At 35.9% G+C, this 15,373-nt stretch overlaps 1 protein-coding gene across 3 annotated transcripts in view; it reads left to right on the top strand.

The window, feature by feature from the left end:
* RNF180 (ring finger protein 180) overlaps positions 1–15,373 on the top strand; it is a 204,411-nt gene that overhangs the window by 14,180 nt on the left and 174,858 nt on the right. For all 3 annotated transcript variants that reach the window (XM_042940141.1, XM_042940154.1, XM_042940147.1), the window contains exon 2: positions 12,520–12,654. In XM_042940141.1, the coding sequence (XP_042796075.1) occupies positions 12,520–12,654 (135 nt within the window). The remainder of the gene's footprint in view (positions 1–12,519; positions 12,655–15,373) is intronic.

A 15,373-nucleotide genomic window follows, 5' to 3' on the forward strand; every position in this document is an offset into this window, starting at 1 on the left:
CTCCATAGTCAACAAAAAGCCATTCTGTGTAACTGTTCTTTTGGCCCAAAAGAAAAATGGATTTTGAAGCCAAATCAGTGTGCTTTTCTGTGGTGCCACTTTCTCCTCGGAATCCTTTCTTGATAGTTGATACTTGATCCATCAAAAAGAATATAGCTGTCCAGTAAAAGCATGGCAAATTAGCTACTTATTATCACCTTTCAGTTAAGACCATGTGTCGTATCATGTTAATGTATTTCACATAAAGTAAAGATGTTTCAGCCCATTTTTACCTTTCTGAGAAATCAGCATGAGAAGCATCTGGGGAAGTAAGACTCTGTTTAATCTCAGGACCAATTGGTTATTGGGATGTTTCCCTCCACAAATCATGTGAATTTTGTGTCTTCTCTCTCACCCAATTGGTTTAGAATCCCTGTCACCCTCCCATACGTTTTCACAGTCCATGTATTTGTTATTCATTGTGTTCTCTCATAAAATAGTAGTAGAGCCTTGGCAAATACTTACTGAATGAACATCTGTAGCTTCAAAGCACAATTTAAAATTCATTTTAAAGTATCACCTGATTTTATTTTCTTCTTGCTACTGTCTCTTCTTGGTCCAATCAGGAATATTGGTGGTACTTTTATTTAAAATATGGTAGACCTACTTTAGATTGCTCAAAAATCTCCAAAATGACTAAACCTATTCCTTGGAACAAAAAATTGCAGACATCATCTGGTGGTTTCTGGTATTTACATATGAATACAAATATACACACAGCATTTTTGTAAAGTGTATTTTGCTTTCCTCACAATTCTGTTAATTCTGTATGTAATTTCTACCCTTCCTTAAATTTTCCCCCTAAGAAAGTAGTGTCTGAGGAATAAGTATATGTATGGGTACTCCACACTCTTACTTTGATTCATCTTTAGAATTTGTTCCTTCTTTTACCAAAGAATGGTAGCCGTTAAAATGGGTGATATTAATCAAATACAGAAGTTAGAAAATGTGCCTCTTCAGTATCTTTTTTTTTTTTTTTTTTTTTTTTTTTCAATTCTTAAAAGTGTCACTTGTATTGAAAAGCTGCAGTGAGCGTTTAAGACTGAACATCTGACGTAGGTTTGGGAGAGAAAGAAAAGGAAAAAGGACAAGTTTAAAAGAATAAAGAGGTGGTGTTGCTTTATAGTATGTAGCTTAAGAAGTTCCTGGAGAAGGTAGGAAATAACTGGTAGATACTACAACATCAAATGCATATTATCTTTTCTTCTTAAAGTTGAATATGCACTGCATCCTGCCTGAGAGTTCAGCAGTTCCAGGGCAAGTAGGAGAGAAGGGAGAAGAGGGGTGAAAGGTAACTAGATGGGGATTATGTAGTTGGAATTATTCAGTACTTGGTTATCATCAGAAGTTGGGTGCTTTTCAAGAAAATGGTTTCTGGATATGAATACCAAAGTGTATGCAGAACCATTTAAGCAGTTCAAGTTGTTGAAGTTGACTTCATCATGTTTGAATCCTGAAGTGTATAACATAAGCAGTTATTGAAGAACATTGAGCTCTCTCTCTGTAATTTATGACAGTTTTAGAAATAATAATTTGCTGACTTTAACTACCATTTTAAACACCCTAGCCACCAAGTCTAGATTGGGAGAATTGACAGTTTAGAAATCACCCGATTCAGTCTCTTACTTGTTTTCATAAAGCATCTCATACATACCCTTGAGAAATTCTGAAAACTAATGGAAAAGGAATCTTTTTTTTTAAATTTTTTAACATTTATTTATTTTTGAGACGGAGACAGAGCATGAACAGGGGAGGGTCAGAGAGAGGGAGACACAGAATCTGAAACAGGCTCCAGGCTCTGAGCTGTCAGCACAGAGCCTGACGTGGGGCTTGAACTCACGGACTGTGAAATCATGACCTGAGCCAAAGTCGGCCGCCTAACCGACTGAGCCACCCAGGCGCCCCTGGAAAAGGAATCTTGAATTGTAAGCCAGCTTTCACTAAATTATATGTGTTCTAGAGATATCTATTGAACCACAGAAGGCATGTACATTCCACTGGAATCTGGTCATATCTGGAAGACCCCTTTTTAATTTCTGCTTAACTTAAGATTACTTTTTGGGTCCTGTTGTGTTCTTACGTAGGTCACAAACAATTGTAATGACTATTAGTTTAAAAACTCATTTATATTTTTGCAACTTTTCATTGACAATTGATTGCAGTATTTATTAGTACTTCTTTTCTTTGGCCTACTTGGGTTTGGCACATTTTATTCTTCTGTGTTCACAACACATCAAGATTCACTATCAGCAAGGGGAAGTGGCATGGCCTCAGTTTACGAAATAACATCTGTGCCGCTAACTCTCCTTAGAGTTATTACATATAATGTTGTACTCATGTGAACAGTCATGGTTCCAAAGCCCACTTTGGAACATTGGTGGATTACTTCCAGGGTAACTGTGTCCTATGTAAAAATGAGAGTTCTCTTTCATTAAGAACATTCTGGTTTTTTTTTTTTAATATTATAAAATACACATATTCTCATTTCATGAAATATATATCAAAATATACTATATATATGTATATACACACGCATATATATACATATACATTATATAGTTATATAAAACTATATGAGTTATGCCTTAGTCTACTGTCTCAAAATAGACCATGATGCTTTTAAGCCAGAAAATCATATACACATTTGTAATTTAAGCCCCCATAGGGTATGGCGAGTGTATTTCTCAATCAGTAATGGAATATTTTCTTTCTGATTTTTGTAGTCATTATCTAAAAAACTAATATCCTATCTCATCAGCATCAAATATGCTCCCATGGGTGAATTTATCTGTAGACCTGCTTCTGAGCCAATCTTCAGCAGATACAGGAGGTATAGATGCTTCCTCATTTAGGTAACATGATAGCAACATGATACTGAGTTAACACGGTATTGAGTATTGAGGTTAATATCACCTCTTACTCTAGTGTGGTTTGATTAGATTTTTCTTAATGTTTTTAACTTTTTTTATTTGCTCTGAGATGGTCTAAATTGGCTAAAACAGTTTAGTGTTTTATTTTCTAATTTGGTATGCATTACTCATTCCACATTTTTATCAATTTCACCTCCTTTGGTTCTAATTTTTAAGAAATTCATAGATAATTGATAAGGGACCTCTAAATTCTTTGTCCATTTTACTCTTTGGTATTTCTTCCTTATTCACTAACAGATGACTTTTAGACCAAGGAAATTATTATTGAGTCTTAATATCTAATGAAATTTGACTTGCTAGGTTTGGACTTGCTTGGGACCTCTCTCTCCTTTTCTGTAAGATTTCTCTTTATATTGATTTTTTTTTAAGTTTAACACATCAGACAATAAAAGACATTTTGTATTTCATGCATAGAACCGTGTCTGTCCTCAGCCTTTCCCACCATTTTACTTTAGAAACACATAATTTCTCTGATTTCGCAGGTTCACAGCTATAGAGAAATTTTGCCTCAGGAATAATTAAAGGGTCACCCATACTTGATTTAGATGCTAGTTGGGAATTAGAGCTGATTCGTGAATGGGTTAAGATTTGGGGGCTATTAGGATAGGGTGGATGTATTTTGCATCTGAAAGGACATGTAATTTGGGGGACCAGAGGAAGAAATGTTAAGGACTGAACTCTGTCTCCCATCCGCCCCCACCAATTCCATGTGTTGAAGTCCTAACCCCAGTATGATGGTATTTGGAGATATGGCCTTTAAAGATGTCATTATGCTTAAATGAGGTCATAAGGGTAAGTCCCTAATCCAATAGGACTGTTATCCTTATAAGAATGGGAAGAGGCACCAGAAAAGTACACGCACGGAAGAAAGGTCATGTAAGGATAAAGCAGCTGTCTGGAAGCTAGAAAGAGACACCCCAATTCCTGGCACCCTGATACTGGATTTCTGGTCTCCAGAACTGTGAGAAAAGAAATTTGTATTGTTTAAGCCACCCAGTCTATGGTCTTCTGTTATGGCATCCCAAGTAACAGGAAACATATTGACAAGGTAGAAATTTTTCCTATATTTAGAAAACCAATGTTGATATCAAGTTTCAGAGGAAAAGCTATTTTGAATTGCATAACTACCAGGGAAGTAAATGAACCCTACTTTGTTAATGAATAATAACTCTGAGTTAATAGAGCTATGTTACATCAAAATAATTATATACTTTTTTTTAAGAGAGTGAGCACTAGCAGGAGAGAGGGGCAGGGAGGGTGGGGGACGGGTGAGAGAGAGAATATCTCAAGTAGGCTGCACACTGTGCTTGATCCCATGACCTTGGGATCATGACCTGAGCTGAAATCAAGTTAGATGCTCAACTGACTGAGCCACCCAAGTGCCCCTTGATGTATTATTTTTAGCTAAAGTCTGTTGTTTACATTGGGGTTCACTCTTTGTGTTGTATATATTTCTATAGGTTTTAGACAAAAATAGTACCTTGTATCCTCTGTTATAGCATCCTACACCATGGTTTCACTGCCCTCAAATCCTCCTGTGTACCACCTACTTATCCCTCCCTCTCTCTGCCCAAATATTAGATGATGATATAAAAAGATGATGAAATTGCTTGAAATCACTAATTTACAATTGTCTTTCTTTACTGTTCTGATAGAAAAGTTAGAATTCTTTTCTAATGAAATACAAAAATGCTTTTATTGATGTTGTTGTCTGACTGATGTGTTGAACTTGAAAGTTGTCCCTGTGTGAGTGTTCTTTGCATTAGTTTTTTCTGTCTTGACCCATTCCCAATTGTTCGGGATTTGGATTACAAAAGGCTCCTTTAGCATTTAAACTATTCTTTGGTGGTGAAAGGGATCAGGACTCTTTATCCGCTCCCTTATAAACTGATTTTTGGCACATCAGTATTCTAATGAGCAAGCCCCAGGGGCACATTGCTACATATTCCCCTGTTTTCTCCCATTTTTCCTTGGTGATAGGTAAGTAACTGCTCTCTAGGCAGAGGTAGGAATATACATCTCTGACTCCTTGTCCCATTGGAATTCCCTGACTTCCACCTGTCATAAAAACTGGCCTTGTATCCAGGACTAGATGATGAAAGTTGCCACTGTAGACATGGCACCATATTGAGCATTATTTATCTACTGTTTTCAATCAGAGGCAAGCATGGGGTCATATGGTGGTGGGAACAGAAGCAAGGACTAACTTTGAAGTCACTGCAAGTTTTTAAAGTAGTTCCTATATTGAAATATGATACAGTATGAATATGAAAAGTAAATGAATCACAAGTGTATAGCAATGAATCTCCACACTGAGAAACTAATATTGCATTAGAATTACTATATTACTAGTTCTGCATCACCTTAGTTTTTAATTTCGCATTGTGTCCCAGCAGATTTCTTTGAGCAGCACACTCTTTGAATAAGGAAAACAGTGTGGGAAAATATTTTCCAGGATCTTATTCTCACCATGTAAACTGGTGAGAAATGTTCTTATGGGATGGGGGAGGTGTCTTTCTGCTCATTAGTAATACTGGAAGTATTGAATATAAATCTAAAAGTTGAATTTAAACATTTAGACTGCATATATATATGAATACATGAAAAATTTAAATATAGTACCAAGTAAATGAAAGTGGTGCAGTTGAGATGAAAATCAAGAGAATGAACAATGTGGTAATGGAACAAAGAAACGTGCATGTGTGTGCACGACAGAAGTATTGTTTATACGTGTTTTCTCCTCAGTTATCAAGGAACAAACCTGCTAACCAGTGTGATTTATATAGTTCTAAGAAGGTGGAAACATCTTCAGCCCCAAAGAAGAAAAATGATGCCATGTGTTATAACAGGAATTTAGTTTCCTTTTAACTTATTCCTTTCAATCCTCGAACCTTTAATTTACTTTCCTTTTGTGTTTGCTAGTAGTTCTGCTACAAAGTTGAATAGTGTGGCGAATATGAGTATTATCTTTTTTCCCTGATTTTCAGGGAGTGCTTTTAAAGTTTCATGATCAAGTATTAAACTGCTAAAGATTTCAGTAAACTCTTCGTTTTGCCAGGTTGAGGAAATTTTCTTCTATGATGCAGAGAATTTTCATGTTTTAATTATGACTAAATATTGAATTTCACCAGAAGTTTTTATTTTGCATCTTTTAAAATGGTCATGTGTTTTTTTTCTTAAAATCCTTTAGTTTGTTGAATATATTGGATAGATTTTTTTTCTCCATTTTGTACCTTCTTTGAATTTCTGAAAATAATCCTGTATGGTCAAAATGTTTTTTTTTTTTTTTTTTTAATTGATGGATTCTGTTGGCTAATATTTTATTTAGGGTTTTAGCATTTATGTTCATAAATAAATTGGTATATATTTTTCTATACTCTCCTTGTCTGGTTTATGTATCCTTACAGATGTAAGGATATCCTTATGTATCCTTGGTATGTCAAGGTTATATTATTTTTTTGAAGCTAGTCTTCCTTTTATATGTTACATAGTTATAAAGTTATGTAAGTTACAAAGATTACCCATTTCTGAAAGTTTTGGATAATTTTCCAACTAGATCATTTTTGTCTGGACCTCCCTCTCTTTTTTATATCGGTTTTTGAGTTATATTTTAATTTTTAAAGTTGTGGTTTATTCATGTTTTCTAATTTTAGGTTAATTTTCAAAATTGATACATGTCCAGTTTAAATTCATGAGTAACAAAGAAGGTGAGCAAACCTTAGAGACCCAGGAGTGTGGAATTAGTCCTGTGCAAAATGCTGATATTTTACCATGAAAAAGTTGCAAAGGTAGACGAAGGAATGAAACTTCTTTATGGAGGTTATAATTCAGTTGTTAGCTTTAGAGAAAATTTCAACTTAATTAATTATAAATATGTTTCTGCATAGGAACTCATAAATCCTTCTTAAATATTTTAAAGGATATGGTGAGAAATAAGACTTTCATAGGCAACGTTTTGGGGATCACTGTTTTGCATAAAGTAGCAATTCTCAGAACGTGGTCCACAGTCCCTTATGTCTCTAAGACCTTTGAGAAAATCACATCAAACTGTTTTCTTGGTAATATTAAGATATCATTTGACTTTTTATTTTACAATTTTTTAGAGTGTGCGAGTCGGGGAGAGGGCCAGAGGGAGAGAGAGAATTTTAAGCAGGCTCCATGCTGCTCAGCACAGAGCCCAACGCAAGGTTGGATCCCACAACCCTAGCCGAAATCAAGAGTCAGATGCTCAACTGACTGAGCCATCCACGTGCCCCTTATTTGCCTTTTTTAAATGTGTTAACATGTTCATTAATAATGCAAAAGCAGTAGTGAGTATAACTGCTGATCCCTTAGTAGAATCAAGGCATTGGCAACAAACTGTGCTAGTACTCATGTTATTCTTCACTGCCCTCACATGCGGTTAATGTTGATTGAAGCAGTACATATTATTGATTTTATTAAATCTTTCCTCTGAAATCCATACTCTTTAAATATTCTGCATGAATAAAAAAATAAAGACTGCATAAAGCATTTCTGCAGTACACTGAAAGCTGATGGCAGTCCAGAGGAAAAGCCCTTTCACATGTTTTAGTTGAGAGCTGCTCGGTATATCTTTCCCTACTACACTGTGTTTCCTTGAATGATTGACAGAATGTAGTTGTTCCCACTCGAGTATCTTGTATTTGTTGCAAGTGATCGAATTTTAACTTTAAACAAAAATTAGTGCTTTGGAAAAGTTCTATCCAACACTGTGAGCTTGACTACGGTGCCATAATTAAATAACTTTTTTGCTGATGTTTATGGTGATATTAACACATATGGCCTTTTTGAAATTCTGTAATGAAATGTGTTGATATTTGAGAGATATGCATAACTTAGGAAACCTTTATTTCCCAAATCCCCAGTGCATTGAGGACATGCCACAAAGTGTCAAGAGTATCGGGATGGATGATGAAGTACGGCAAAGGGAAACCTATGAACAGGCAATGTGGAGATTAAGTAGATATTACGAGCTAGCTTGGTCCAAGAGACAAGTGTGGGACAGGAGACAAGGTCAACATGACCAAGACTGTGACAGGTAGGAAGAACTAGGGTCCAAGGAGAGCACTCCATGTTAGAAAAATGTATATATCTGATCTGATCAGAACCGGAATAAGAGATGAGGAATAGGATTTGTGAGAAAAGCAGCCAAAGACTACTCTAACTGAATTCCTTAGGCCCTACCCACTTGTAAGTTGCATGGCAATTCTATGAACAGTTAATATCAGGATTCTACACATTGTTATCCGCATCTGTTGACTCAGAACCCAGCCCCTCTGCACAGTCACTGCATGTATTTCTGAGCATTATGAGATGGACCCTATGTACTCAGGAATGAGTTCATTTTTGTGTTGGACCATTTCCCAAGATCACCTGTCTCTGTTGCTTTTCTCTTTGTTTCGATAGTACTCTCTATTCGTTACCTCCAAGTCCTCACAGTGTTAAAGCCATGTGGTGTTAGGTGTGTGCTGCCCCAAATTTAGACTCGAGTGTATCACAGAGTTCAGAAAACAGTTTCCAGTAGTTTACTTCTACATTCCCCTCTTCCTGTTACCATTACTAGTATCCAGGGTGCTGAGGTGAGGATGAATTTGAGTTAGCAGCCAACAACTATGCTGTGTTCAGATTTATTCAGAGATCACCATTTTGGTAGTAAGTTCATTTACCGTATTTGGCTGTTTCCTTGAGCATAGATTCTTTGACCGAAGCCACCTCAGCTCTCTTAGAAATACATCACTGTTGGGTAGCTTCCGCTTCTCCTTTTAAGCTTAGGTACGTGTAAACATAGCTTTATTTCTTGGGCTCCTCACATCACTGGCAAAAGGATTTCTGTCCACTCTGCCCCACTAATAGTTGTCTAGACATATTTAACACTTGGTATTGGAAAAAGACAATTTGTAAGCTGAGCTGTCTCCCAGGTCTTGTTCATCTGATTTCAGCAAATGTTTGTTGGGTGTCTTTTTTGGTACCAGGTACCATGTTTGATTGTAAGACTATGGAGTTGAAAAGAATACTGTGCTCTTTAGGAGTAAGTTGATAGGACACACGTACACAGAGATAAGTGTAATGCAGCGTGACTAGCGCTGCTGTAGAGGTTTGTGCAAAGTACATTGGGAACATGGAAGAGGGAATGGTTGTATTTTCCTGGGGGCGCTTCTGTAAAAGAACGCTTTGAGCTCAGCCTTAAAGGGTGAAAAGCATTTCTTAATGTAAAGTCAGCGGTAAGAGAAATGACATTACAGAAGAGAGAACAGCAAATTTCAAAGTATGAAAGCAGAAAAAGTAATTTTGGGGAACTGCACAAAGATAAGCATTAGTGTTGATGTGGAGTATTCATGGAGGGGATACCAAGCTTGACAAACATCTTTGAGTCCAATTTTAAAGGGTGTAAAAAGGCTTTGTTTTTTGTTTTGAAGAGGAAAAACTAAATGATATTCCTATTCTCCTTGAAGAAAATAGTCTTAGTCATATGAAGAGGCAATCAAAAAGTATGCAAAAATATAGAGAAAAGGCATTATAGAGGATTATACAAATATGTTAGGACATTGAATTGGTGAAAATACTATGAAGTTTTAAAATTTGGACTTTTTACTGTATGTGGTAAACATTGTTTTAACTTTTTACTCCGTGATAGTTGTAGATTCAAGTGAATTGTTAATTATAGATTCACGGAGAGATCCTGAATATCCTTCACACCATTTACTTAATTGACATCTCACCAGTTACATGCATTCTGTTGTGTGTATTTAGTTCTGTGCACTTTTATTGCGTGTATAGATTCATGTGAGCACCATTGCAGTCAGATTGAGAGCACTTCCCCCACAGAGATCCCTTGTGCTACCTGAAGGGCCTTTTTTGACACAATAGGGAGCTTTGACTGCATTCTGTGGGTTGGTGTCTCTCAAACTGTGGCCTTTGGGTCACTCTAACAATAACCTAGTGTTCTTTTTAAATATACCAATTCCTACCATAGAAACAGTTTTCTACCCACATTCTCTGGGAATGTGGCCCTGTGACCTACATTTAAATAACACCCCCAGGTGCTCCTTGTGATGAGAACATGATGCAAACACCTGCAAGGAGGAGGTCTGGACCAGTGTCATCTAACTGGAGCATGACACAAGGCATACATGCAATTTAAAAATTCTGGTAGCCAAATCAAAGTAAAAAGAAACAAGTGAAATGAATTGTTACAAACATGAAATTAATCTAAAACGATTGGTATTTAATGATTGGTATTAGCTTTTTTTTCCTTCGAAGTATTCCAAATCCAGTGTGTACTTTGTATTTCACATCTCAGTTGAAATTAGCCGTATTTGAAGTGCTCAGTAATACACCTGATTAGTGGCTACCGTATAGGGTAGTGCAGACCTAGACAACAAACAGTCACTACAAAGGCCGTGAGAGAGATTCATACAGAGATGTGCAGTTGACATCTGGAAATTGAAGTTACTGCTCTAGAGCTTTGGAATAAGATAAAAATTAGATATATAGATTTATAAATCATTGATGGAAGAGTTGTCACACTGTAATTTTCAGTAATTCTCAACAAAGACTTATTAGACTCACCTACAGGGTTTTTTCTAACTGCATACTTGCACCCCAAGAAAGCATGGAAAATCTTGACACTTGGAGAAAAAGATGGAAAAATAGGGAGGCATGTGCATCTCAAGGAGAGGAGGAACATAGACAGATAGGGAGTTTCTCCATCGTTGATTTTGATAGGACCCCTCCCTGCTGTCTCCACTCCTGGCTGAGAACCACTGGTATTTAAAAAGGGAGATGAGGATTTAAGACACTTAGAAGGACTTAGAAGGATCTAGAGCGAAGAAAGGAGTGCCAAAGAAGTAAAGGAGAGGGTTTCAACAACGAAAAAGGCAGGAGGAGATGAGACATTTGCAAATACCGTATTATTAAGATTGTTGAGGACCTAGAGTAGTCAACTGGACTAAGATGGTCTGTGCGGTTGTTGGTGGAGACAGAACTGGATCTAGCTACCTGAAGGTTGGAGGAGCTAGATTGGCTGTAAGAGGGTCGTGCTGTGCCCTCCCAGGCAGTTCCTTAAATCCTTTAAGTTTGGTGAAAGTGTATCAGAATTCTCTCTTTTATAGTTCTTAAGTCTTGCAGTTTAGTTGATTGTTTGTATAATACGTGTCTGTCTTCACCCTGACCATAGGATCTGACCATAGGACCACCCTGACTGTAGGATCCCTTGAGGAACTTTACCCACTCCTAACTCCCTCCCCATGTCCTAATAAGTCAAAATTTCTATGACTGGGCCCTAGGCATCATTTTTTAAAGTTTCCCAAGTGATTATAATGAGCTATAGTAGAAAACTGTTCATTACTTTGATCAGTTTTCTACCCAGTGAGTACATTTGTGACAGAAAATAAGTTTTACTCAACTTCTTGTCCCCAGAGTTTGTGTGGCATTTGGTTAGCTGTCAGGAAATGTTGAAGAATGAATGAAAAATGAAAGAGCTAACAAATGAGGAAATGTGGCCAGGGAACTAGTCAGTCCCTTGTGGATACCTTAATAAATAACATTTCCTTTCTTTCTAATGAATAGTTACGAGGCCCATTATTAAATATACTGCACATATTTTGGAATTATTAGTGTGAAATTGTTCTGCCAAATTGCTCTAATTTACAGTATTTACATAAAATCTCAGGTATAAAAATAAGACTACAAAGTTGGTAGGATGATTCTCCAAGTTTTTTTGTTTGACTACATATACCACAAGATGCAGTATAATAACTGTTCCACTGAGTACAATATTTAAGAGAAATTACTGCATTTAGGATAAAGAATTTTTGCCATCAATTTAAAGAAAGTACTTACTATTATCATATAATTAACTACAACTCAAATTCTATTATGTTTAAAATTTGGGGCGCCTGGGTGTCTCAGTCGGTTAAGCCGCCGACTTCGGCTCAGGTCATGATCTTGCGGTCCGTGAGTTCAAGCCCCGCGTCGGGCTCTGTGCTGACAGCTCAGAGCCTGGAGCCTGTTTCAGATTCTGTGTCTCCCTCTCTCTGACCCTCCCCCATTCATGCTCTGTCTCTCTCTGTCTCAAAAATAAATAAACGTTAAAAAAAAAAATTAAAAAAAAAATAAAAAGAAATAAAATTTAATGCTGTGTTTATTTAAACTTCCTATTTAGAAGAATATTTGTAGTTCTTTGTTATAGCTCTTCTAAGGCCACTGCAGTAACTTATTTAATTGACCCTTTAGCAGTTGCTTTTGATGACTTTTAGTGAAAGAAAGATGGAAAAAGACATAAAATGTTCTGCAAAAATAAAATAAGCTGGTAGTCACTAACAAAATTCATCATCATCATAATTGAATTTTCTATCCAGAACATAGTTTATAGAGTGTCCCTAGCCCAAGACCTGGTAGTAGTTACCTCAGTAAATAAGAATTATTTTTCTTCTGCTCCACATGTAGCTGATGTGGTGGTAAGGGTTTAGAAACTCAAGTTTATTCTGACACAGTTCAGCATTGAAAAGATGCATTCATTTTCCCACAGATGAAAAGAAATGAAGAATTGATAACTAAAAATCACAATCAAGAAGACATAAGTATTCTTCGTTGTTGGAAATGTAGAAAATGTATAGCAAGTTCTGGTTGTTTAATGAGATATCTTGAGAATCAAGTGATTACGGTGAGTACTCCAAACTTCAAACTATTTCCTAGTATACAAATGCCGCGAGCACGCCCACAGGTGCACACCTATCCCTTAACACCTGGCTTAACTTCTTTTATGTTCTTTTACCTCACCACTGAAAACATTTTCAAAGTGCTATTCAGAAGGCTTCCCATCTTCCACAGTTAAAATTAATTTTATTTTTAGCTGCTGACATTAACATGCCCTTAAAATTTTAAGTGCAGTATCATAGATGTAAGTTGAAGATAATAGTCAGTGTTTTTCTTATTCCCACTATGAATGAACCTTACTCATCATCACAAAATTAAATTCAAGATCCTAGTGAGAAATGGAAAACTTATTTTATTGTGTGTGTATATATATAGTGTGTATATAAAATAAAATAAGTTTTATATATATATAACTGTGTATATAGTGTATATATATGTACACACATACACACACGCATACACACACACGTGTGTGTGTGTGTGTGTGTGTATGTGTGTATGCGTGTGTGTATGTGTTTAATATTCAGTATGGGCCTAGGAAGTTCATGTATAATTCAGAGTCAGTAGGAAAACCTGAATAATATTTAAAAGCATTTAACTGGTCATCCTGGCAAAAATAAAGGCTTTTTAAGCAACAAAACTAAAAGCCCTAAACTTCTCTAAGAGCATTATGAAAGAGGCAGTATGAAACAGGTGCAAACTAGATCATAATCCATAGACTTTATAGGAAGTTCTCCTTTCAACAAAGAGAGTGGCTGTAATCACCTGTCATTATTCACTTCTCCTTCTTCAAGAGATACTCAGGTTTTGGTTTTTGTTAGTTTGTTTTCTTTTTTCTTTCTTTTTTTTTTTTTTTTTTTGCCTCAGCCATGTGTAATTATGATTATTTCCTCATAAGTCTAACAAATTAGCCAACTGGAACTGATAATAGTAGATCATTTTGGTTTACATACTTAACTACGTAACAGATACTTTTTAAAAACTGACAAAGCATTTTAATTGGGAAAGAAAAACTGGTCATGCTAAGAGTATTTTGTTGGGTATAATTTACCTAGAGTAAAAAAAGTTAAGTATGCAACTTCATAAATTTTTTCAGTCCTGCCATGAATCAGATCAAGGTCTACATTTCCATCATTCCAGAAAGTTCTCTTGCCCTTTTCTAGCCAATTCTCTCCTCTCCTTCTCACGGTACAATTACTATTTTGATGTTTATCACCATAGATAGTTTTGCTTGTTCTTAACCTTGATTCATTCACATAGAATCAGACAATATGTATTCTTTTGTACCTGACTTATTTTGTTCGGCATAATGTTTTAGACATTCATTCGTGTTTTGTGTTTGTAGTTTGTTGTTATTGTTTTTTACTGAGTATATGCTATTGATGAATATACCACAATTTATTATTTTTTTCTGTGAATGGGCATTTGAATTTTTAGTTTTGGGTTATGAATAAAACTGTCAGTATTTTTGTAAAAAACTTTCTGTGCTTGTGTTTGATATGTAGGAATGAATTCTGGGGGGCACAGATGAGGTATTTTTTTTTTAAATCTATTTAACAAACACTAGTATAACATGCTATGTCAGGTATTGTTTCCAAATGCTTTACAAATATTAATTCACTTTACAGGCTTACAGATCTCAACTGTAATCCTAAAAGGCAGTAATTAGGCCTTCTCATTCCTGCTTTTTTTCATCATTCAGAATCTAAATTAGGGAGTTTTCCAGGGTTCTGCTGGAAAGTTAGTTACAGCTCCCTTCACTCATGTTCCAGGCTGCATCTTCCCAAACTTCATTGGTCAGTATTCCTTCCTGAATCACTAGAGTGGGTATGTTTTAATATTTTTTTTTTAGAAACTGCTACTAGTTTTCTAGGGTGAATATTAATTTCCAACAACAATGATGACAATTCCAGTTCTACATCTTTGTCAACACTTGGTATTTTCAGATTGTAATTTTAGCCATTCTGCTAGATGTATATTGGTATATCATTATAATTTTAATTTGCATTTTTGCATTTCCTTACTGATTACTGATGTCAAGTACCTTTTTTGTGTTTATTGGTCAGGCATTGTTATAAATGTTTTGTATTATTTATTGTTTATAGTTTATAAGAATAGATTGTCTTGAAGATAATTTCCATTTCATAGATAAGGAAACTGAGGCACAGACAATTAAATAATTTGCTCCAGTTTGTACTTTTCCTAAGCAGTGCAGCTACACTTGGACCTGACATTGAGGGTCCAAAGGGAGTACTCTAAACTCCACACTCACTTTGCTGCTTTGGCTCCTCCCTCAGGGTATCATGCAGTCTTACACTTTGTCAATAGAGTGGCTGCTACTTCCATTTACCTGCAGAACTCCCAGTCATTAATTCCTTTAACAGTTATTTAATGAGCGAGAAAATTCTAGGTGCTACTTTAGGATGTATTGGGATGGGTTGTGGAAGAAACTGGTACGGAATACAAAAAATATTCTTGTCCTCTAGGAGCTTTGTTTCATTTTATTATTATTTTTTAGGAGCTTTAAACTCTAGTTCAAAACAGGTCAAGTGGTGTAGACTGATTTGATAAGTACAGTAACAGAGAGATGTGAACAAACTGCTGCCTGGGCTAGTCATGGAAGGCTTCCCAGAAGGAGAAAAAAACTACACCCACACATGCTTGTAAACCATAAAGTTCACCCATTGTAAGAATATGATTAAATGATTTTCAGTAAATATTTGTGT

The sequence above is a fragment of the Panthera leo genome, chromosome A1 (assembly GCF_018350215.1).
Source record: "Panthera leo isolate Ple1 chromosome A1, P.leo_Ple1_pat1.1, whole genome shotgun sequence".
Lineage (NCBI taxonomy): Eukaryota > Metazoa > Chordata > Mammalia > Carnivora > Felidae > Panthera > Panthera leo.